Below are 24,609 nucleotides of genomic sequence, written 5' to 3'. Positions count from 1 at the left end.
GATTGACTTTGTATCCGGTGAAATTGATTTGAATCATCGTAGATTGTACTTGGTTGAAGTTGCTTGGTGTGTGAAATATTGTTGAATGAGTAAAAAAAATAACTAAAATATTAATTATTATTTCAAAAATTTTCAAATGCGTAGAACTTTGAAGTGGACTTCTGGTTCCACGAAATCACTATTGGGCCAAAAAGTTGACGACAGCTTCAGGCCTTGAAAACAGCAACAACAATTAATTATCCAATTAACGCAGTGTGCATTGAACTCCATTTAGTTTGTAATTCAATAAAATCACTTTTAACTATTGAATACAAACTAAAATGTGTAATTAAGTAAATTAGTCCAATATCATAGTTCCTCATCTTAAAGTGATTGTATCTGGTAAAATCAGTATAAACAATTATTTAGACGTTAAAAATTAGGCTAAAAGTATTTAATAAAATTAAATAATCAATTAACTTAATAATTATAAATTTGTATTTTTAGTTTAATTTAAATAATATTGTGTAAAATTTTATTCTTCTTTATGATAAAAAATAATTATAATTTCTAATTAAAAAATATAACAATGAAATATTACTCTAAAAATCTTAACTATGAAGAGAATTGGACATTCAGGTTTTCTTTTATTATTCTAAGAGGTAATATGGTAAAATACAAATCTAGTATAAGCAGATTACTTTGAAACACTAAATAATTAATTTACTAAAATGAATTAAAAACTATTAAAAACCTACTTTGCCAAATACACATAATTTTGGTATCATCATTTATCAGTTTTATCTTTAATCTAGATGAAATGGTTTGCCACATACACAAAATGACTACTTGTAAAATTTTATTTTATTTTTAAATTAATTTATCTTCTCATTTTCTGATAAAATATTAGTTTTTTATTCTTGATTTATATTTAATTACTAAAAATAATACATTCATTAAGAAAGACAAATTATTTATAATTTTTATTAAATTATATATAAAAAAACATAAATTATTATCATCTGGAATAAACGGAGTAATATTTTGAAGTAACTAGTGTCAGTTAATTAACACAACTAAAACAATTTCAAATTCCTTAAACATTTAATCTTGAGTTTAATAATCATAACCACCTATATAAAACATTAATTAATAACAATTCAAAATCTTGATCTCTTGACCATATTTTACTATCATTTTAAGTAATTATTTTCTCTCTCTTACATTACATCATATTAGAAGATACCCAAACTAAAACACATTTGTTGAAGGAAAAAAATCTTAATTTCATTAAACTTCATGTCAGTATTATATTTGAATTTTTGTTTTGTATGATGAAAGAAATAAGTGGTATTAAAATAGGGCAAGAAATTGACTAACACATCTTCTAAAAAATCTGTGTTATAAAAGTGACTTAAAGCCATTAAAACCGGTTGACCCACGGAGTTTAAAATTGGTTGTTGCGGAAAACCGTGACGTAGCATCATCTTACTAATCACATGATTAAACGTTAATCACAAATGGTGGGACAGAATCTGTAGTTAGTTGAACAACCAGTGTTGATGAACCAATTTTTATATTACAATAGATTGAAACAATGTAGAACAGTTCGGGAACACACTGCGTGAACATCATATTATTATGGTACCGAGGAGGAGCAACTCAGATTCCACACCAAATTTTCCATGGATTTTGCTTAACATCATTACTTCAAAAGCAAAAGTCAGAAACCAAACGAAGACAACTATATTAATTTAACAGTTAAATATATATTTTTTTCCTCAAGTTTAAGTAAATTTTAGAAAGGTTAAATATGATTTTGGTCCCTCAAGTTCCAGTGAAATTTAGAATTAATCTCTCTTCAAAACTTTCGATCAATTTAGTTATTCATCTTTAAAAATGCATGAATTTAGTCCTTTTAACCAAATTTTGTTAAGTTTATCTGACGTTTCAAGCGCATTTCATCAGAGTAGTTGAATTATTTATACCGTTTGACACATTTTTGCTTCAATGTTAACTTAAATTTTATCATAAAATGCGTTTAAAATGTCAAATAAACTTAACAAAATTTGGTAAGAAGGACTAAATCCATGCATTTATAAATATAAAGGACTAAATTGATATAAAGTTTTGAAGAGGGACTAATTCCAAAATTCACTGAAACTTGAGGGATCAAAAACATATTTAACCCATTTTAGAATTAGTCTATCTTCAAAATTTTATATCAATTTTGTATTTCTTATCAAAATTTGTCAAGTTTATTTGTCGCACATTTTATGGTAATATTTAAGTTAATATTGAAGTAAAAATGTGTCAAACAGGGTAAACAATTCAAATACTATTATGAAATATGGTTGAAACGTCAGATAGAATTAACAAAATTTGGTTAAAATGATTAAATTCACGCATTTTTAAATATGAACGATTAAATTGGTCAAAAATTTTAAAGAAAAACTAATTCCAAATTTCACTAAAACTTGATGGACAAAAAACATATTTAACCCTATATTTTTTTTAGTTCTTACACTTATACATTAAATTATAATTTATTTTTTTCTCGAATTTTGATATATTTTTAGTATTTAAACTTAAAATATAATAAATATAGTTTTTTTAATCTAATGAGGTTTGCTAAATAGTATTTTAAACTTTTATTTAAGTTGAAATGTGTCAAAATGATACAAACAACTCAAACATTATTTTAAAATGTGTTTCACAATAAAATATTAATAGAGTTAGGTTAGAAGAATATATATATATATATATATATATATATGATTTTGAAAGTTTTAAAATCAAAATATATCAAAATTTTAAAAATATAAATAAATTCAAAATTATATATAAATTAAGGGATTAAAAATATATTTAATTCTTAATTTAACTGTCACCTTTTATCTAGATTGTTAACACCGATTTCATAAAAAAAGTTCTAGAAAAGAAAAAATTTAGTTAAAGATATTTGTAATAAGTTTGATTTGGGAACATTGATGTGAGAAAAACACTTGTTTTAAGTATTTAAAACTGTAATATAACTAAGCAATGGATGAATGTTGATTTAAATTAGGTTAAGTTGGTGTTAGTGATGTCATTTGTGGAAGGAAGTTAAATTGAGATGAAGTTTAATGTTTAATGTGACATATTTTGTCCTATTGTCGGCCTATCAATATAGCGGGAATATTGGTGGCTGTTTTCCACCTTTCTTTTTCCCACAGACTCTGTTCCCTTTGATTCTTCCACAATAATTTCATCATAATCACAGGATTTTCCCTTTTTTTTTTTATTTACCACGTTTTTAACCCTTCTAGTTAGGTTTTTAGTGTGACATGAGATATTCAATTAAAGATTTAACGTAGATTAGAAATAAAATCAATTTAAATGTAAGTCTTGATTTTGTAAAAACAAGTTAAATTTAAAGTTTATAGCTGATTTTATCTAACTATGAGAATATCATAATGAGCAGTAATCAAAGTTTCTTTCTCACATGTTTAGCATATTCTGGCAACTGAAGTATATACATTTCAAACTCTTATATAGAAACATTTTTTTTTTTTCATTTTGTTTTGTGAGAGACAAACGATTGTTTTCCATTTTGAAATATTTAGTCTTTCACTGTCTAAGTTCATTTGGCAAAGAACAAGTTCATGTGTCACAAGATCAAAAGTTTGATTCTTATTGTCCATATGAGAATATTTGTAAAGACTTAGAATATTATTTTTAGGAGGTGTGATTTTTAAAATTGTGATACTCAGTTATTTTAATAATATAAAATTTTAGTATAAATAAATTTTCAATAAAAGAGTTTCAATATTTTAGAAATGCACAATCTATTTAAAAATATATTTTTTTAAAATTTTTTTGGTTTCTCTCTACTATTTTCACTCTTTGTTAATCTTTTCAAAGATTTATTATCATGGGAATGATTTTTTTACGAAATCTTCCTACCCATTCATTCAATTTATTAATTTGAATAAGTAGATTTTTTATTCTTTTCTTTGATTAAAATCTCACAATTTTAATCAATCTATATATTAAATTAAAGTACAAGTATAGTAACAAAAGCACTCAGCAAAGAAATATATACTGATATTAAAAATATTATTTACACAAACATACATATATTTAAAAAAGTTAGAAAATTAAATATTGTATAGTTGTACCTAATTCTATTAATGAATTGTGATCCCTAAAAAAAGTATGATAGTTGCTTGTGAAGACAGCAAAGTAGAAAATAATGAGTTGAATTTGGCCCACAAATTTTAAATTTCTTTGGAGTGAGATTAGTATGAATTTGGTGGCTCTTTCATTATAACTGTGTACAGCTATCTGGCACGTGAAAATCCATGATTTTAATATACACCATACTTTCATTTTTGTTACTATCTTCTATCACTTCATCATTATATTCTGCTTTAGCTACACTATGCTTAGTGCCACCAAGCCAATTAATTATTATTGCTCCCTTTTCTGCATCTTAAGTACTTCCACACTGGTTTTCCATTAAAACCATTTATGGCAAATTCTTATCATATTCAAGCGAAGGTTGATGAAATATCACATGAATCCGATTAGAGTGTCAAAATTTGTTAGAATTCGCTAGTAAACTCGATTTATCATGGGTTTGAGTTAGATTAAATTGAAAATTTTTTATAAATTTTAATATGAATTGATTTTTGATATGGCTCACTTAGAATTCGGTTCACTTGGGTTGAATTCGTGGTGAGTCAGGTTGGCTCACCAACCAGCAAACAAAGAGCCACACAAGTGTATTTTGTTAAGTTGAATTTTGCACTTGGGTCATGTTAGGTTGTTTCTTTTAGCAAACACATAAATAATTTGTATTTTTGTGATTTTTGTTTATATTTTGATTGTATTAAAGTTTATTTATATTTTAATTAGAATTATAATTTAGTTTTGACCGAAAAGAAATAAAAAATAATATTTTTTTAAATTAAGTGAGTATGTGAGACAAGCCATTTAAACTACTAATCCATGATGGGTGGATCGAATTCGAATTTTTTTGATTCATTAATAAATGAGCCAGATTAAATTAACTCATTAAATAATTGATCGAATTATCCATTTTTACGATTCTAAATCCATTTAGAAAGAAAACAGGTAAATTCTACTCTTGTTTAACCCTAGAGAAACAATGTAATATTATTATTTAATATAAAAATCACTTTTTAAAAAAAATTGTCATGGAGATGAAAAGCATAGAAAATTGCATGAATAGTGATGTGTATTTGGGTTTCCCTTTTTGGGAAAACCTTGGTCCCTCTAAGGCATCGACAATTCTTTTTGACACACTTTTTGTTGTTCTTTCCCAAAACATCATTTCCCATCCAAACAAATTATGGGTCCCTTTCAACATTTTTCTTCTCAAATAAATCTACTTCAACAATAGTGAAAGAATGAACATCAAATAATACAAATATCATGTGGGGATTTTGGAGAATTATTCCTTTTTTTGGGGACCCACTTATGTTATATCCCATCAACTACACTGCATGCATGGACCAATTTTTCACTCTCCACAGTGTCTTCTCTTCATTTCCCATTATCTAAATAACAAATAAAATTTACTTAATTTATATTTGAACCCTTAGTTTTTCTGTATATTTTGTTTTTTGAAAAAAAAAAAAATATAAGGAGAGGGTGAAGTTGAACATTTAATTGCCATCATTAGTCACACTGTTCCCTATCCTCTATACAGAATACTTCACTCACCTCAGTCGTAGCTTTTGCATTTTCTTTTTCTGAATAAAATTAACTCTGATGGTTACACTTTTTGTGTTTTTACCTATTACATCGTTTTCATATCACATCAAATCATTATTAACAAGTCTTCTTTTTAGTTAATTTTCTTTTTATATAAGTGACGTGGTTGGTTGTTGCATCTATTACTATATTATCATTTTTAGTTTAACAAATGATATGTAATCCAAAATAAAGAAATTGAATTAAATTTTTTAAACGCATTATTTATCTTTATCTTGCATGAAATAATAACCTTAAACAATTATACAAGAAATGTTGAAGAAGGAATTTTGGTTGGGTTGTAATGTTAGAGTCAGTTTCGGACAGAGGCTATTCTCGCACAACAAGATTCCCGTGCCATGCACTACTTTCATAGACATCTTATGTTAGTCAATCAAAAAATGCCACATCATCATTGGCTATTTTTTTTAGTTTAAATATTTTGAAATCAAAGAAAACCGATTAAATAAATTTATATTTGATACTAAAATAATAATTTTTATTGATAAGATTTTTGTTGAAGAAACCCTGTGTGTGTCTCTGCATCTACAGGCATTATATTGTCATTCTTTCAGCTTTCTTTTCATTTGAAATGACTCTGTGTGGACGCCAAAAGCTACTTTCATTCCAAAACCAGATTTCTGGTTTTTGATAAGTCACTTATTACAATAAATTTTTTCCTGTTTTTCTTTTTTTAGTTTAGTACCTTACGTAGATAACCAGAAAATTGATTTTTCTCTTAAAATCATATTCATTAAAAAACGATAGAAATTAAAATATATTGAAGTGTCCAATACATCACCTACACACTGTCATATTTAGGAAATCTTAAACTCAAAAAACAATTAAATTTTAAAATGTTTTACTAAATTAAAAAAACAAAGTAATCATGCATTAAGTTATGAATAAATAAAAACCAAAAATTTTCACCAAGGGACAAGATGAAGCCTGTTGAAAAAGAAGTGCACGGTGGTGATGTAGTTTCAAAGTTTTAACTTGATTTGTGCTACAATTTATTTTTATGCCAGGAATTCACGCAGTTCCAAATTTAACAGTAGAACTGTTAAGGACGCCATAACTTTTTCTGAACGAGAGTTACACCTAACAAACTTATTCAAAATACTATTTTATGAAGTGGATAAATAATTATTACTTATTTAATTAAAGGAAATTGTTTAATTATTATTATTATCTTTATTTCACATTAAATTTATGTATTTAGGATGGTTGAGAGAAAAAGAAAAATGTAATTGGGTTGTTATTATTTTGCGTGAGGGAAAGGTTGTTTAATATATTTATGGTAAAAAGCATATATAAGGTGAGGGATAAGGCAAGCGACGTTGACGGAACAGGATGGTCTGTGTCTGGTCATAAATAGGGTTGACCGTTGCACTGCATGGTTAGATGAACAGAGGGGTGTTTCCGTCATTGCAGAAATGACTGTAAAAACACACTGCACCACCCAAAAGCTTCTTCGACCACACTGCACCACCACACGCTCATTAGTGATTGCTCAGTAAGCTTAACCAATGCTCCAAACAAATCCCTGCCACGTCACAAACATCAACACCCCGCACGTGCCACAACCCCCCCTCTCTCACGTGCCCTGCTATGTTATTACCTCACCCCCTTCCTACGTGTTCAGCATAAATACAACACAACTACCTTCTCCTGTATCGCCTCCTTTCTTTAACGCCACTCTCTCTATTTCTGGCCCAACCTGTTCCTCCTCTCTTATTGCTCTCTCAAACCATTCGTACCATCCAACTTTTATTCTTCTTTCGATGTTTTTTTCGCTAAACCCTAATCTTTCATAAAGCCTATCTGCACTGCATCACTCCCTATACTTTTCATTCACTCTACAGTTCCCATTTCAATTTCCAACCTTCTTTTCTCTTTCCTGTTCAACTACTGCCATGCTAGAGCCTGGTGCTGCTGCTGCTGCTGGTGGTGGTGGTGAACGTCATTCAGAGGCCAGTTCGGAGACTCTCAATTCTTCCATGCTTGGAAGCTCCATGAGCAGCGAGAGTATTTGCAGCACCAGTTTCAGCCGTCTTTCCTTCGATCTCCTCCCGCCCTCGCCGGAGAGTCTCTCCCTTAAGCCTCACCGCTCCTCCGACTTCGCCTACTCCGCCATTCGCTCCGCCGCCTTCTGCCGCAAGGCCGCCCTCACCTTCCGCGACTTCCACCTCCTCCGTCGCATCGGCTCCGGCGACATCGGCACCGTCTACCTCTGCCGCCTCCGAAACCGCCAATTCAACAGCCCCGTAGAGGACGAGGAGGATGAGGCGTGCTGTTTGTACGCGATGAAGGTGGTGGACAAAGACGCAGTGGCATTGAAGAAGAAGTCGCAGAGAGCGGAAATGGAGAGAAAAATCCTGAAGATGCTGGACCATCCGTTCCTTCCTACTCTCTACGCGGAGTTCGAAGCCTCTCATTTCTCTTGCATCGTCATGGAGTTTTGCTCCGGTGGAGACCTTCACTCGCTGCGCTTCAAGCACCCTCACAACCGTCTCCCTCTCTCCTCCGCCAGGTAAATATGAAAAACCGTTATCCAAAACGACGAGTTTTTCTCTCTTCTTATAAACCCTCACAACTCCATCGTTTTCTGTCTCTCGCTCTCAGATTTTATGCCGCGGAGGTGCTGGTGGCGTTGGAGTACTTACACATGCTGGGAATCATATACAGAGATTTAAAGCCCGAAAACGTGTTGGTCAGATCAGACGGTCACATCATGCTCTCTGATTTCGATCTCTCTCTTTGCTCGGATGCAATCCCAGCCGTTGAATCTTCAGATCCCTTACACAATCCATCGCCAAATGCATTACCTCATCACACTCATACTTACACTCGCACTCCCCCTCCCACTCGCTCGCATTCTTTTATCAGTCCATTCTCCTGCTTCTCCAAACGGGGTTTCCGGTCTCGTGACATGCGACTCGTCGAACCGAACCGGCTCTTCGTGGCCGAACCGGTTTCGGCCCGCTCCTGCTCCTTCGTCGGAACCCACGAGTACGTCTCGCCAGAGGTTGCCTCCGGCAAGTCGCACGGTAACGCCGTTGACTGGTGGTCGTTTGGGGTGTTTATCTACGAGCTTATATACGGTCGCACGCCGTACGCAGGTCCATCGAAGGAGGCTACGCTGCGGAATATCGTGAAGAAGCCCCTGGCGTTCCCCACTGCCACGCCCGCAAGCTGTCTTGAACTCCACGCGCGAGATTTGATATCCGGCTTGCTGAACAAAGACCCAGCGCGTCGACTCGGATCGAAGCGTGGCGCAGCTGACGTCAAGAAGCACCCCTTCTTCAAAGGGCTGAACCTGGCGCTGATTCGCATGCAGACGCCGCCCCTAGGACCTGGCTCGAGAAGGACCAAAACGACGTCGATGTACCCTACGAAGGGTAAAAGTAACCGCAACCATGATAAACAGCAGGAGACGGCGTCGTTTGATTTTTTCTTCTGAAAATAAGTAAAAATAAAAATGCGGTCCTATTTTGATTAGTTTTAAAAGCTCAACTTGGCTCTCTATTTCCTCTTATAGAAAGCTTTCTGGAGACAGTGTTGGAAAATGGTTGGAGAATTCTAAATGAAGAAGATTCGTTGCTTAACATCTTTTCTTCCTTCTCCATCGCACACTAGAGACGTCAAAAGAAAGATCACTACGGTATTATTCGTTCCAACCTGAATGAGTTTTGATTTCTTTATGCATCGAAAGTACATAAAGTCAATAATATTCTGCATAAATCCAAATTCGTTAACATGGAAAAATGTATTACATTACAATTAAAGGAAGAGGTTTTGTAACGGCAAACCGAGAGAAAAAAAAAGCTCAAGTTTACAACTCATCATTCACCTAATTAAAGAGTAGTTTTTTACTTTCCTCTGCCTCAACGTAGGGAACAAAGAAAAAACAGCATAAAGAAATGTGCGTGACTTTCTTGCATTGATGAATTATTTATTGAGGATGAGAATAGAGTCAATCTTTTAACATTTAATGAATGTGATGAAAAGGTCTGAAGTCGTATTTAAAATGGCACATTGTTGTTTTTGTTTATGTGCATCTAAGTTAGTTGTAGAGAGAATGTTGACCATAATGTGCGAGTCACGTAAAGAATTGCAAGACTTTAATAGGATATGTTTAAACATGTCGCAGCATGCAACGTATAGATATAAATAATTATACAGCATCGTTTACAATGTTCATCAACAACATCATCTTTTATCACCATGGATCCCCTCCAGCTCATTCTAATTCTTTGTTTTCAGCCTTTACAGATACAGCACAATTTTTTACATTCCTAGGAATCCCTTTTCTCCACTCAATGGGTGTTATGCTGTTGTAACTTTTCTCATGATGTGCTTCCGCTCTCGGTTAAAAAGGTGAGCACGTTAGAGCTGGTGATGATTATATATTAAATTCATTGTTACCTTATCTTTAACTACTTGTTACGTTCGTTATTAACTTCGGAAATAATTTTTTCACTAAATTTTCATAAATAGAATTAAATAGATTCATTTTTTATTTTTTAATTAAAATAAAATAATAAAGTAATATTTTTTTATCATATTAGGAAATTTGTCAAACTTTTTTTTATCAAACTATCATTTAACATTAGCGCTATAATACTTATACAGAAATAAAAAAGAGGTTAATATATGTTTGTTCATATTTTAAATTTTCATACATTTTAATTCTCAAATTTTAAAATAAATAAATATAATTATTCTAATCCGATAACAATTTAAATAAAATATGTTAAATAATGGAAACAACTAAAAGATTAATCTAAATCATAATTTCATACTGAAAAAAAGTTTAAACAGGACAAATAAATTTTAACTTTACGTTAAATTTTAAGAGATAAAAGCATTTTTTAACTCGTGGCAAAGGTCTCTCTAGCTATAATTAACTTATAAGTATCAATTTATCAAGAATTCACCTTATATAATTTTTTTAATTGTGATGTACAAATTGATTTAATTTGTTGAAAAAATTGGAATGATTTTATTCATTTGTTTTTTGTGTTATAAATATTTATGAAGAAGTTAACGCTTTCTATCAGTCTTACCGGTACATAAAAAAAAATGTAACTACAATCATCGGTAAGCACAATAAACTTAATGATAATGATTTTTTTTAACTTTTTTTTTATCCATTTTTAATCCATCACTCTAATCACTTCTAAAATATTACATCAAAATTAAAATAAATAATTAAAGAGAACAAAAATAAGTAAAAGAGAGTAAGTGAGAATAACATTATCCTAGATTTAATTACCTGTATATACGAAGGATATATGAAGGTGGCTTCTATGTTAATAATGATCGAATCAATAAAGATTGACTTTAACTAGGAAATTAAACGTGCATAAAAGTCTCGATTATCCGTGTGTGTATATGATGTTTTTGGTTTTACATTTGAAATCCTATTGATTATCTTATCTCTTTTATGTTGATTTTGCCTTTGAAAGCGGGACAACGAAAAAGAAGAAGGAAAGATAGTTCAATGATCCTGAATATAGGATAAGTTATCATAAATTGACACCGTTAATAATTGATAACATTTATTTCATGATATTATTATGATGATCTACCAACTTTTACACAATACACTCAGTCACTAGACCTGAATGCGTACTTTATTATATAAAAAAAATGATATTATTCAGTATTAATATTAGAAAATAAATAAATAAAATTTCGTAAGTTTGACTAATTTTATGTGAATTTTCAACGGGTGAATTGATACATTTTATCATTTTGTAAATATATATATATATATATTTACCAAAGCACGTCATCCTTACTCCTTAATAAAAAAATGTTAACGAAGAGATTACACATCACTTTAAAATTTAATTGTCGCATAAACAATTTTATAAAATTATGGATTCTTTTATATCATTGATAGAAATTCATAAGACCATCACATGTGAGCACTCTTGAGCCAATTATGAATTAGATCAACATATGAATCTTTTCACGTATTTTTTACAACTTTAAAGTCACTACAAGAAATTTACGAACCGACTTTTTATTTAGTATTCAGTATATTTTATGTTTCTAAAAGTCAATTTTAGTTTTTGCATTAATGTTCATCTAGTCTCAATAAACTTCTTTGCTCATCTCAAAGAGGCAAGAAAAATAAAAATTACAGTGGGAATTTGGAATCAAACCCAGTGATTAGGAAAAAAAAAAAAAAGTTATTCACGTCCTTATTCATCCTTTGTTTTCCTTAACATAGCAAACATTTTAGGTGGGAGACTTGTCGGATATTTCCAACCACACTGATTTAAACATTTCTTTATTTTTGTGCAACAATCAGTGTTCACGTTGCAACAAGTCTCAATAATTTGGGTAAAATCTTGAATATAAATATAAAAAATCAATAACCCTCAATAAAGAGTTAATTATTGTTCCAGAGAGTCTTTTATTAAATATAAATGTGAAGAAGTATCTTTCCTAAAGTGAAGTAAAGAGTAGTAAGGTCAAAATAGTTCCGTCTCTTGTGAAAGTTAACATTTTATTTATGGATAAAAATAATTACAAATCATTCTTATTCTCAAATTTCAGATAATATTTTAATTACAAGGATAAAAATAAAATAATATAACAATAATGACAAATTATTACAAAGATAATAACCACTTAAAAGATATCACTTTTTGTAATAAAAATTAAATTAATATAGGACAAATTAGGACTTAATTTCTTGGTTCATAATATCCATCTCCGAAAATCGGGTTAGAGCCCAAATGACTGGGATAGTACAATTATGTATAAAAAGTTTACAAGTTTATCGTCTTAAATATTTTTGGTTAATCTCAGTATCATTTGTCATAATTATCTCTTGATTCATTGGTACAACCAGTGTGACATTTAGTAATTTTTTATTTATTAATTTTGTGACCATCGTACTCATTTTTCGATTACTTTTTTTAATGTAAGTTACTATTTTTTGTATAAAAATGTAGTAACTTCTTTTTTATCAACAAATATTTGTTAATATTTTTGTTGTTGTGAAGGGAAGTAGAACTCTAAAACTCTTCTATCTTTCTTCCAAAATCTTTCGAACGAACCTAATCACATTTAGTATTATCCTCTCAATAAAAATTGTGAGCTTAAGTTTACGTATGGTTGCTAACACTTGTTGTTGCCATATATCATATAGTAGTCATTATCGAGTTTGAGAGTGGTATGAATGTTGAAACTATGAGCAACAAAGGAAGAGACAGCAAGATTTTTTTTTTAATTTATTGCAACAAATGATGGAGAAGCCATGGTTACAAAATTTGATTTTAGATACCATGTAAAAAAAAGAGAGAGAAAATGAAGAGGAAGGAAAACCGAAACATACATGTATTAGAGAAGGTATGTTTATATATTGATGAGGAAAACGAAATGGAAGATTACTTTAACGTTAATAGGTCTTTTAATGCATTGGTGACAGTATATTAGAAGAAGGCACCATCAGCAACAGAGTTCTATCACAGAGCAAGATTGGCAACACCCTCTTCCTAATCTCACTCTTTGTTAAATACTTGTTTTCCATTCACTGTCAACATAGCCATTTAGTTTAACAATTCATGACTATAAATACAACATTTCAAAAATTGTTAACATCAATACAAAGTAGTTTCATCTTCACTCCTGAATCCAAGTCGAATTAAGAGTCAATTCTGCTTGTTTCAAACTATAAAATGTGTGGTTTTATAGTCTCATGTTCTTGGCCAAACGTGTAGTTATCAACTTATCACCTTTAAATAATGGAATTATAGATGAATTGGTAGAAGTATACATATTTTTACCTAGATGGCTGATAAATAAATTGCTCAACTTTGCCCCACTATTTGCACTCAACCTCTCTGCCTCAAAAACACGTAGGAAGCAGGTGTTCATACCGCAGTTATATATCAGATTTGAAAAAAAATAAAATTCCGGAACCAGAGATAAAAATTGAAGAATATAATATCTGATAAATGAGTATGACCAATTTGAAGAAATCTGTTAAAAAATCTCAAGTGTTAAAAGATTACATTGAGATTATTATAATAGATAAATCAACTACTGTATCACGTACCTTCGAAGGTATCGCACAATGTAAAGGCCTGATGGAGGGTCATTGTATGCAATCGTACCCCTGCACATGCAAAGAGACACAACTGGCGAATTTGAAAGATGGACCAACAAATCACCAAGTCATAACTATACCGTTTCACTAGGGTTAAAACAGAAAATTAAGGACCAGAAAGTGTAACAATAGCAAAGACAAAATCTATCAAAGAGTTCTTTAAATTTCAAACTCTAATATTGAAGGTGAATTAGGAATCTGAAATAAATCAAACTTTAGTTGATTGTAAGAAAAATTGTCTTTCACAATAACGCTATGCTTAATTGATTAACTGAAACAAAAAAAAAATATTCACAACAAAAGGCTAGATCCAAAAATTTCCATCACTTCAGCAAAAAAAACAACAAAGTCTTATCCCGATAGGTGTCTAATTTCCATTACATCAGATCAGAATAATGAAATTCTATACAATGATTAAACACGTACTATTGTAAATACTCAAAGGTTACATGAGCTTCCAGTAACTGCTGGTATTGCAATCACTTCAACTAGTACTTTAACCATTTTCAAGCTACACAGTCATCTAAACTCTTAAACTCTGAAGTCATTTGAATTTATCTTTTATAGTTAAAATTAATATTACTAGGGTGCTTCATGGAGGATTAAGAGAACAAAAGATGTAACAAGTAATCATAAATAATCTAAAACCATATTGCATTATGGTCAAGAAAAAAATTAGGCATTAAAATTTCTGCATCTTATAATTTACAACAATGCCTTTGGCCAGATAACATTCCGTTTCTGAAATCATCTATTATGATACTGTCAACTAACCATACAGATAGAACCTACTAATTCACCTGATTTCTTCTACTTTAAGACGAAGTAGTAAAAGAAATAGTGTAGCCGCTGGAGTTAAGAATCAATATAACCTAAACAGTTGAAGATGTATCAGTATAGGAAATACATGCTGCAGGAAAGGTACTCTTCCTAGACTTTAGAAGGCAACATATGTTAAAAAAATATTGAAAAGTAATTGACTCCCTTTTCTTTTCACCTCCGAAAACGCTTCATAACTAACAAAGAGGAATGTGAGCTCACATTAAACAAAAAATTTGCGAAAATCGGGCTAGAATGGCAACTTTCTCTCAGAACTTAAGGAATGCAATTTTATTTGTTCTAACGATCTAAGTGAACTTACATTCTCACAGAAGGTAGTAACTCTTTATCTTTAGTTGTTCAAGAGATCGAGTGAATCATCTTCCTCAAGATTACGAAGCACCCAATTGCTTCTTTCAAATATCTTCCGCCTAATTCGCTGCTTTTCACGGTAATCCAAATAAATAACAACCAATGCAACACTTATGAAGCCAAATTGCCAAAGCCCAGCTGTGTCCATGGAATTTTCCACATCATATCTGTCTCCTAGGTGCTCCAAACCAGTAATAAGTACAGCAATGCCAACAACAATGGCACATCTAATGAAAGTTGCGTGGAAATATTCGCAAATCTTGAAGGGCGTCTGCTCTCCATTTACTAGTTTATGTATACAGGCCAACAATATAGTAGTGAATCTGCTCACATAAAACCCCCGTAATCTTAAAATTTTTCCCTCCTTTCTCTTAAAAACTTTCACTCATCACAAACAACATGAAACTCCGAAACATGTCAATTGAACCTTCACAAGATCCCTTAACTCCACCTTGAAACTTTCTTCCTTCAACCAGATCGATATCATGGTGAATAAAGAGTTCAAAGTTCCATTAGAAGCTTTCTCACCTGTCGGCAACCCCTAAGGACAGCCCCCAACCCCAAACAGCAAAACATCATTGCCCTCAAACTTCACCATCCCCTTCATGTCTTTGGAATTGAATCTCATGCCATGTCCACCTACGCTGGAGTTAATGTCTCCTCCAACTTTAAAGAAAAAGAACCCCTCCTTCACGAGCTTGGAATTCAACCAAAGAAAATCTTGAGAAGTGTAAAACCAAATACAGTAGATTTAGAATCAAAGAGAATGAAGCGAAAAAATCCTGTTTCATGATTGATCACAGAAGACAATCTTGCCACCTTTATAACACAAGCCCTGTTCCCCAACATCATCAACGACCTTGCCATAGCTATACCTCAAAGGCATTCTCCCCAAGACCCTGTGAAACTCCCCAATGCACCATCCTCTTCTCTTCCTATGCTCCCCTTTCCTACTACTCAACCCCACCCTCACCTCTTCCTCCCCCTCGTTCCTCGCGTCCCCGTAATCCCTCACTCTCTTCGCCCCCACCAACAATGGACCCACCTGTTCCTCCTCCGCCACCACCAAGTTCATCAACACATCCTCACAGTTCCGCACCGCGTCCACGATCCCCCGCGCGCGCGCCATACCGGCCCCATCCACGCACGTGTACAGGAACAGGTAATGGGCTCTCAGAAGCATGAACTTTGTGAGGACGATGGAGAACCGGTCCGGGTGGACCGTGTAGACCCACTCCCTTCGGTTCAGATCGATGTCATGGGACCGCGCGAAGAGTCCCACTAGCCTGTTAGGGTTTTTCTCCCACACGCGAAACGCGAATTCCAACGACTTTGAGTCCACCTCGACGTCGTCGTCGCAGATCAAAACGGCGTCGGTGGAGATGTGGCTAGGACGGGGGAGAAAGCGGTTGTTGAGGCTGGCGGAGGCTTGGAGGAGAAGCGAGATGGGCGTGGAGGAAGGGGAGAGGGAGAGGTTGCGGGCAAGTTGGTTGAGAACAGTTGACGCTGTGGAGGGATTTCCCCAGAGGACAAGCACGGAGGAGACAATGGGTGAGAGGGAGTATGCCACGGCCAGGGAATGGAGGAGGGGGATGCGCGACTCCGAGAAGCCGTTCATCAGAACGGTGACTTTGTCGCGACGGAGAGCCTGCTGGTTCTGATTCCGTGCTGCCGCGCATTCGTGTGAGACTGTGGATTTCGTGATCGAAAACATGCCGAACATGGCGGCGAGGAGGATGGCCGTAGCTGCCGGAGAAGCCATTTTTTGCGGCAATGTGTGAGTTTCGTGATTGGCGTTTTGTTTAAGTGGGTTGAGGTTGACTCACGTGAGTGGAATTGAAGTGGAAGTTTGGGATTTTCGGTTAAATATCCACGAGTGTTATGTTTTGCAACTTTGTTTGAGTATTTTGCCCCAAATATCCATGAGTGTTACAAATATAATTTTTATTAGTTATTAGAAATATCGGAAACGTAAAATAGAAATATTTTATATATTTTTAACTAATTTTATAGTAACTATTTTTTAAAGTACGTGATTTTTATCATATTAGAGGATAATCAAATTCAACTAAGAAAAATCTGACATCTAACAAAGGTGGGGAGTTTGTATTGGAGATCCATCAATGTGCACAATCACACTATTTGATTGATATGAACTCTTTAATATTTGTTGATATTCATTTATGATGTTATAATTATGTATTAATTGTTTATTTTATAATATTCTTTTTTTTTTTTTTTTGAAATGGAGTTTTGTCACTCACATATATGAAAAAAGTGTGGAGAGTTCATGATGATAAATTTAGGGTGACAGACATGAGTTTCTTTGATCACATCTTACTCAAATTACTTATTATTCTTATAGCAAATTGTTTTGTTTAAATAAGAAAATTTTGAAAATTAATTATTATCAAATACTTCTTTACTTTATTTCTACTTTGGTGTCTTACAATGCACTCTTGGATATCCTATTGAAGAAAAATGATTTAGAAATTGATCTCGACGTGAAAGGTGTTATGGACAAGTACATAATACAGTTCATAAATTAATTCACAGAAGATTAACTAACTTAGATAACGTTTCACGATCAATGAAAAGAAATTGTCCATAGTATAGTTTCAGTAATTATTGCATACAATATTTTTCAACAACAAATAATCTCCAGTGACAAAATCAAGTTAAAAATCAGAATAGAAGAATGAACAAGTACAAGGCGATAAATATCAACATGATTCACTTGATGGTTATAACGATAATCAGTGTGTTACGACTTTTGTATTACACTACTTAGTTTGAATTTTTACTATGCTTAATTTTTTTATTATTGGATTTTATCATGTTTGGATGATATATATTTTTTTAAACTTAGATATAATATATACTTATTTTCATTTTTGGTTAAATTATCCTTTTGGTCCCTTTATTTGTTATAAAATTTTATTTTGGTCCTCACGTTTTTCATTCTCTCAATTTGATCCTCATTTTTTTAAAAATGACTCAATTTGGTTCTCACTGTTAAGTTCGACCACACGGTGTTAAAGTCAATGTCACGTGTCAATTTCTGGTTTTTTTGAAATTTTTTTGAATTTTTTTTGAATTTTTTTAAAATTTTTTTCTTTGTGACACGTGTCACTTCATAGTCGTGCCACGTGTCAAAGTGACTCAATTTGCTCCCTATATTTGTTTTTAGTTTCAATTTAGTCCCAATTTTTGTAAAAATGAAGCAATATTGTCCTTCCTCAAATTGACACTAAATCTACTTTTTTATAAATTTTATGGTGATATTCTTACTAAAATTAACGTTTTTATTAAATATTTCTATAAATATTTTAAATTAACTTTAAATTATATACAAAACATTAGACTTTGATTTTGTTTTGAACTTGAAATTTAGTTCCTAAATTTATGTGTGACAAGTTATTTGATTTTTAATCTTTACCAAGTTTGTATAATATGATACACTTGATGCCTTTATATATGATGACAAAATTGTTAATTTTTGAAATTAAGTTTGAGGTTTAACTTTGTTTAATAATAAAACTAAAAAAAATTATTTAAAAATGTTTCTATAAATATTTAATAAAAATGTCAATTTTATTAAGAATATCATCATAAGTTGTATACAAATATTAAATTGAGTCTCAATCTAAGGAGGGACAATATTGCTTCATTTTTACAAAAATTAGGACTAAATTGAAACTAAAAACAAATATAAGGACCAAATTGAGTCACTTTGACATGTGGTACAACGGTGAAATAACACGTGTAAAAAATAAAAAAAAATTCAAAAAATTCAAAAAATGCAAAAAGAAATTCAAAAAATATTAAAAAAAATAAAAAAATCAGAAATTGACACGTGGCGTTGATTTTAACATTGTCTGGTTAAAGTTAACGGTGAGGACCAAATTTAGTCATTTTTAAGAAAATAAGGACCAAATTGAGACAACGAAAAACGTGAGGATCAAAATGAAATTTCATGACAAATAAAGAGACCAAAAGAGTAATTTAACCTTTATTTTTTTTATTGATGATTCTAGTTTTTTCACGCCTATTTGAAATATTATAATAACTTATGAATATTTTTGTATAATCATATACAATAATCAGCACCACGTACTATGTATTTGTATTTGTATATAATAATTTACAGATCTATTCATACAAAAATTACATGTAAATATTACTTGCATATATTATCTATAAGTTCTAGGAATACACGGATAATAAAGATAGTGATGATGATGATGTGGATGACAGTTTTTATGCTAATGATAATTATTTTAGGTAATTTATAAATAACTTAATTTTACCACCGATTTATTGATAATTATTTTTTTTTATGGTAGATTTTGGCACACAAGGTTATGAGGGTTAGTTTTGAGCAAAAAATCTGCATTCAATTTAATTTTCAGATAACAAGTTTTTAGATTCTATATGTATAAGAAAATAAAAAAGAGAATAAAGTAATTCACAACACAAACATAATATATGTGTGTCATCCACTCCAAACATTTCATTAACCATCGTCACATTTTTATTCTTTATTTCTCATGAGTCACTTTTACACTTAATTTTATTTATTTTTATCTCTTTCTTTCATTGTAGAGGGTGGAGCACATTCATCACCCAAGAATGTGCATAAATTATTAAAAAAAAATGGAGCATAAATATGCCTTCCTATTTTCCATTGGCAATATTAATTAAGTTTAAAATTTTTCCACAGTTTTAACTAAAGGAGAGAGGTGCATAAATAATATAATATAATATAATTAAAAAAATAATGTGTTTTATAAGAAAATGACAAGAAATCAATTTTCTATTAATTATTTTCTGGATAATGCGTGGATTTGCCGGTGATAGAAACTTGCCAAACCTTAATCTCTCCATCAAGAGTGCCACTGAAAACCGAAACCGTGTTATTATGTGGTGAAGCTTCATCATTCTCCAGAATAGCGGCCAAGGATTTAACCGGTTTCCGGTGACCGTCAAGGACAGCAAGACATCCAAACCGTCCATCAGTAGCACGCTTCCAAATCCTGACCGTCCGATCAGCTGACCCACTGAGGAGCAAATCGGAGACGGTGACCAAGCACAATATCGGCTTCTGGTGCCCCCTGAGAGCCCCACTCACCACCATGTGGTTCGCACTGTCCTCTCTCTCCCACACCAATATGGAACGGTCACAGGCACCTGAGAACAGCACCGAAGCGTCGTCGTTTAAGGCCAAAGCGTTCACCGCAGACTTGTGCTTCTCCAAAGTCGCCACCAGCACGTGCCGCTTCTCTCCGGCGGGTCTCGCCCACACGCGTATTCTCTTATCCGCGGATCCAGTGTACACAGTCCCATCAAAAGACACCGCAACCGCGTTGACCGCGTCCTCATGCGCATTCACGGACTCCACGCAGCGGAAATCCGAGAGCCGCCATATCTTCAGAGTCCTGTCCCACGAAACGGAGTAGATGGCACCGTTGGTAACGGCGAGCCCCGTGACGGCGTCTGCATGTTCGATCCAGAGCCGTTTGTTATGGCGACGGATCGTTATATAGTTCTTCGGGAGGAGGAAACGGTGGAGACGGTCTTTGACGGTGGGGAGAGTGGTGAACACGCGGTGGTGGGTCTTGTGGTTTCGCCAGACGCGGATCTTGGAGTCCTGGTGGGTGGTGAGGACGAGGTTGTTGTCGGTGAAGGTGATGGCTTTGGTGGAGTTGGAAGTGGGTTGGATGTTGAAGGTGTGGAGGGTGGTGCAGGTGTGGCGGTCGTAGACGTTGATTTCGTGGTCCGTTGCGGCGTAGAGGAGGTTGTTGATGACGGCGAGGGAAGTGACAGGGCGAGAGGGGTGTGGGGTGAGAGAGTTGAGGCAGTGGTGGGAGACGGAGAAGGTGAGGGTTTGGGTTTGGAGAGAGGGAATGGAAGGGAGTGTTTGTATGGAGAGGTTGGTTTCGAGAGAGGAAGCGGTGGTGTTAGATATGGCGGAAGAGGGTGCTTCGGAAACTGAAGAGGAGGTTGTTGAGGTGTCGTATGCATGTTGCTTTTGTTTAAGGAGTGAGATTGTGGAGTTGTGGGTGGCGGTGGAGCTGGAAGAGCAAGAACATGTTTGCAGCCATGACTGGATTCTCATGGTTCAAAGATAAAAGTAGCAATGAATTGGAAAAGAGAAAAAGATTGGGTGAAGAGGGTGGAATGGATTGAGGAAGAAGAGAGTGATTTCGATGGGTTCGAGGTTGTTACGAGACAGAGAAAGGTATCTCTGTGTTTTTTTTATTGCATGTTGCGATGTGTATTGAGAGTTGGGGACCGAGGAAGCATTTACTGTATGCCGGAGCATTGTCCATACAAGGCCAAAATTGCTTCTTTCAATGTTTTTCTCTCTTTTTTATTTGTTCTTTTCTTCTTCATTTGGTTGGAAGCTTTATTATCTTTCTCTCTCTCTCTTTGCTGATTCTAGTAGTTTGTAAAGAGAAATTTATGATTAAAATACCATCCATCTGAATCCCACAAGCAAAATAAAATAAAAAAGAAAGTGAGATAATTATTAAAAAAAGAAGAATAAAAAAGTTGCATTCAGTGTTCTTTTCTTTTTCTACTTCTTTTTCATTTCTTCCAAACAATAGGTTAAATGTTTTTTTTTATAATTATATTATGGAAATATTAGTTAAATGTTAATGCACCTAATTGATTCATGTTGTGAAAGTTGAGTCGGGCGTTTAATAATTTTATCAATTTTATAAATTAGAATCATAGTCAAATGATGTGTGTTGTTTTTTTATTTTAAGAAAAGTTTTGTGTGTTGGGAACTCAGTAGACAGAGTTATGAGGAGTGTAAAACAGTGTAGGGTTCTTGACTCGGTTGGATGTGATTGGCAAAGTCCAAGTTGGCAATATTTTACACTTTGCACACATGCATTCGTGTAGATACACTCTAGGCAATACTTTTCACAAGCAATAATTCTTTTTATTATATAATATTAAACAAAGACGGTTTTTGTGGTTTTGTTTTTGTTCTTTATTTCAGGAGGGAGCTTGCTGTGTTCATTCATTGAAACAAGGGCCACATTTTGATCATACTAACAGCTAATGGAATTTGTCTTTTCTAAATTAATTAATGCCAGCTGAGTAAAATTAAAATTTAAAATTGATTACATAATTAAATTATATAATAGTTTAAATGAATTGATCCGGAGATATAATTAATTTCATCACAAACGGATTTTATTAATGTTCCACAACAAAATATCTGTGAAAATTCTAATGTCTAAAAAAAATCAAAGATTATGTTAAACAAAAAATTGAAAACAAAGGATGAAAATAACAAACCATCGTACAAAGAGCGAAGAGAACAGAGATTAAACCTGGAAACCATGACATATTTTATTTGTATTTTTAATAGATATTTATTTTTTGCGCCAGAAGTTTCAATTTGTTACTTCCAAAATTGTATGTATTATTATAGATTATAGATTTTAAAAAAAGCTTTTTACAAAATAAATTTCAGACATTTCAAAAAATTTGTTTCCGAAACTTCTTTTCAAATATCTCATTCTGAAAATTCTATTTCAAGAATCTTGTTTTAAAAATTTTATTTCAAAAGATTTCCCCGTATGTAATTTCGAAATCACTTTTACAGAGGGTAAAAGGGTAAAGTGGTTACTTTAAAGTTGGGGGAGTTGCACAAAGAAACTGTGTGGTGCAGGAAGTATGACCTGTAATTCAAGGTCAGAACGAGATGTGGTTTCGCATCATAATTGGGTCATACTGTAACCATGAGCCCAAGAAAGCTGTGGATCGCGAAATCACATTCCCAACATAGAAGGAGAAGAAGAAGCTGAGAAGGGAAAAGTAGCAAAGCAGAGATTTTGATAATAAGGGGAAAAGCTGAAACTAAATCGTAACAGAGAAGAAGAAAGATGGTTAGGGTGGCATCGTACTTCGCGATGACGTTGGGTGCTTTCGTGTTCTGGCAATCCATGGACAAAGTCCATGTCTGGATCGCTCTCCATCAGGACGAAAAGGTTCTTTCCCTTTGCATCTTCATTTTCTTCATCTTTCTCGCAATTCCCTTCTCCAATTTTACACTTCAGCCAAAGAAAACCCTAGATATCATCAAACAAATCATTATTACAATTATAATTTCACACCTAACCAAGTTTAATTTTATTTTAGGATTTCATTTCGTATATACATTATTTGTCCTAAATGTAGTACCGAGTTTGTATTATCGCATTCTAATGAAAAGCGCAATATTTTTTTTTGGTGCGCCAAAGTTCGTGGACTTGTGCAACTCTAATTTGTTTTTACTTTCTTGATCCTCTTTCTGTGTCATAATATGTTTCAGCAAGAGAGGTTGGAGAAGGAAGCGGAGATCAGAAGGGTTAGAGAAGAATTATTGCAGCAGCAGGCCAATCAGAAGGATCCTTATTATTGAATTCGAATATGTTGTAATTTTGCTGCCTTTTGCTTTGCAATTTCCTTCCCATGCTCTGTCTAGTGCTCAAATAAAATATGGTACTCCCGAGCATTTCAAATTTAATTGCATGGATTTCTAATGTGTTTCTTTACACACGCATTTGTCTCATAAAATGCTACGCGTGTTAGTAATTGTTGGAACACTTACTCAGGTTATGAACCAAATTTTTAAGCATTTCCATGGATTTTTTAGGTCATACTTGAACCTTTATTCTTATTTACAAGTATGAGTTTGGAAATCAACCAAGTATTGGATCATATTATTAACGGACTGAAATAGAAGTCTGTAAACTCTCTAGTTTGTCCATCTTACTCTGGTGCATAAATCATTTGATGCTGCTGCTGCTTCTCCTATATTGTGAATGTGTTCTTACTTGTTTAGCGATTCCCTTGTTCTCTGTGTTTTGCTCTGATATTCAGATATAATTGGATAGACTGTTCTGCTTAAAAATAAGTTGTAGAGTAGAAACTTAGTATCAAACCATTTCCTGCAGCGTTTCTTTTAACCTACTTCTCATACTTTTCGCCTACAGAATTTTGGGGTTAAATCGAGCGATAGAGGAATTATGAAGTGGCAATACTAACTGAAATAAGCAAGTGCCAAAAATGCTTTACAAGCTTAACTCTTCCCAAGGTCTTGACAGTATTGCAATTAGGCAAGTACTTGGTCTAGAAGTAGAAGAACTTCTTGTTGGTTTTTGCTGTCTAGAGGAATATTGTAAACAGAACAGTGTGGTGCCACCATTGTGCTGTTACAGCTGCATTCACTAAAGTTTACATCTAGCATCGTGTGCATAGATAGTCATTGATTGAGGTTGACTGCACTGCTGTACGAAAATGTGGCAAAATCATTTCCAGGGTTCCTTTTATGATTTCACACTCTTTTTCAGAACCCTTAATTTTGACAAAAGCCAGTTGCTCATGTTCATTAATCTTTGGCCCTTGTGTTTTCTTTCACTCTTCAAGTCAGCCACTCGCTTTTTGGCCCAAGTATGCACTTGGGTTTGCGTTGTCCTCTCCGTTCTTGCCTGCCTCTGCTTACACATTGCTGGCTGTTATTTCGATTCTATGCCCTTTCCGGAGAA

The 24,609-nt window shown here is 33.1% G+C and overlaps 4 protein-coding genes across 9 annotated transcripts; 2 read left to right on the top strand and 2 right to left on the bottom strand.

The window, feature by feature from the left end:
- Positions 1–7,329: 7,329 nt before the first annotated feature.
- On the top strand, positions 7,330–10,178 carry LOC114177159 (protein kinase PINOID-like). Of its 2 annotated transcripts, none has more exons than XM_085671447.1 (3): positions 7,330–8,272; positions 8,365–9,403; positions 10,015–10,178. In XM_085671447.1, exons 1-2 carry the CDS (start codon positions 7,656–7,658, stop codon positions 9,200–9,202), a joined length of 1,455 nt encoding a protein of 484 aa, XP_085527573.1. In that variant the 5' UTR covers positions 7,330–7,655; the 3' UTR covers positions 9,203–9,403; positions 10,015–10,178. The 2 variants fall into 2 exon arrangements, with proteins under 2 accessions (XP_085527573.1, XP_027918215.2); XM_028062414.2 differs by having other exon boundaries at positions 10,006–10,178.
- Positions 10,179–11,508: 1,330 nt separating this feature from the next.
- LOC114176237 (Nucleotide-diphospho-sugar transferases superfamily protein) lies at positions 11,509–16,984 on the bottom strand. 5 transcript variants are annotated; one of them, XM_028061205.2, is made up of 3 exons: positions 15,012–16,984; positions 13,820–13,879; positions 11,509–13,604 (listed from the first exon to the last, which is right to left on the bottom strand). In XM_028061205.2, the coding sequence occupies exon 1, from the start codon at positions 16,821–16,823 to the stop codon at positions 15,849–15,851; it is 975 nt and encodes a 324-aa protein (XP_027917006.2). In that variant the 5' UTR covers positions 16,824–16,984; the 3' UTR covers positions 11,509–13,604; positions 13,820–13,879; positions 15,012–15,848. The 5 variants fall into 5 exon arrangements, with proteins under 5 accessions (XP_027917006.2, XP_027917004.2, XP_085527574.1 ...); XM_028061203.2 differs by having other exon boundaries at positions 11,514–13,604; positions 14,671–16,984; XM_085671448.1 differs by lacking the exon at positions 11,509–13,604 and adding an exon at positions 14,671–14,742 and having other exon boundaries at positions 13,720–13,879.
- Positions 16,985–19,808: 2,824 nt separating this feature from the next.
- On the bottom strand, positions 19,809–21,486 carry LOC114178860 (Transducin/WD40 repeat-like superfamily protein). The gene has a single exon (XM_028064985.2). The coding sequence runs from the start codon at positions 21,177–21,179 to the stop codon at positions 19,881–19,883; it is 1,299 nt and encodes a 432-aa protein (XP_027920786.1). The 5' UTR covers positions 21,180–21,486; the 3' UTR covers positions 19,809–19,880.
- A 1,341-nt stretch (positions 21,487–22,827) lies between these two features.
- LOC114176466 (uncharacterized) lies at positions 22,828–23,721 on the top strand. Its single transcript, XM_028061513.2, has 2 exons — positions 22,828–23,070; positions 23,394–23,721. The coding sequence occupies exons 1-2, from the start codon at positions 22,966–22,968 to the stop codon at positions 23,481–23,483; spliced, it is 195 nt and encodes a 64-aa protein (XP_027917314.1). The 5' UTR covers positions 22,828–22,965; the 3' UTR covers positions 23,484–23,721.
- Positions 23,722–24,609: the final 888 nt, after the last annotated feature.

The sequence above is a fragment of the Vigna unguiculata genome, chromosome 3, assembly GCF_037176805.1.
Source record: "Vigna unguiculata cultivar grain cowpea cultivar isolate G323 ecotype 2 chromosome 3, ASM3717680v1, whole genome shotgun sequence".
NCBI lineage: Eukaryota > Viridiplantae > Streptophyta > Magnoliopsida > Fabales > Fabaceae > Vigna > Vigna unguiculata.
The sequence above is the reverse complement of the archived record's forward strand: the minus strand, read 5'-3'. Positions and strand labels throughout refer to the sequence as shown.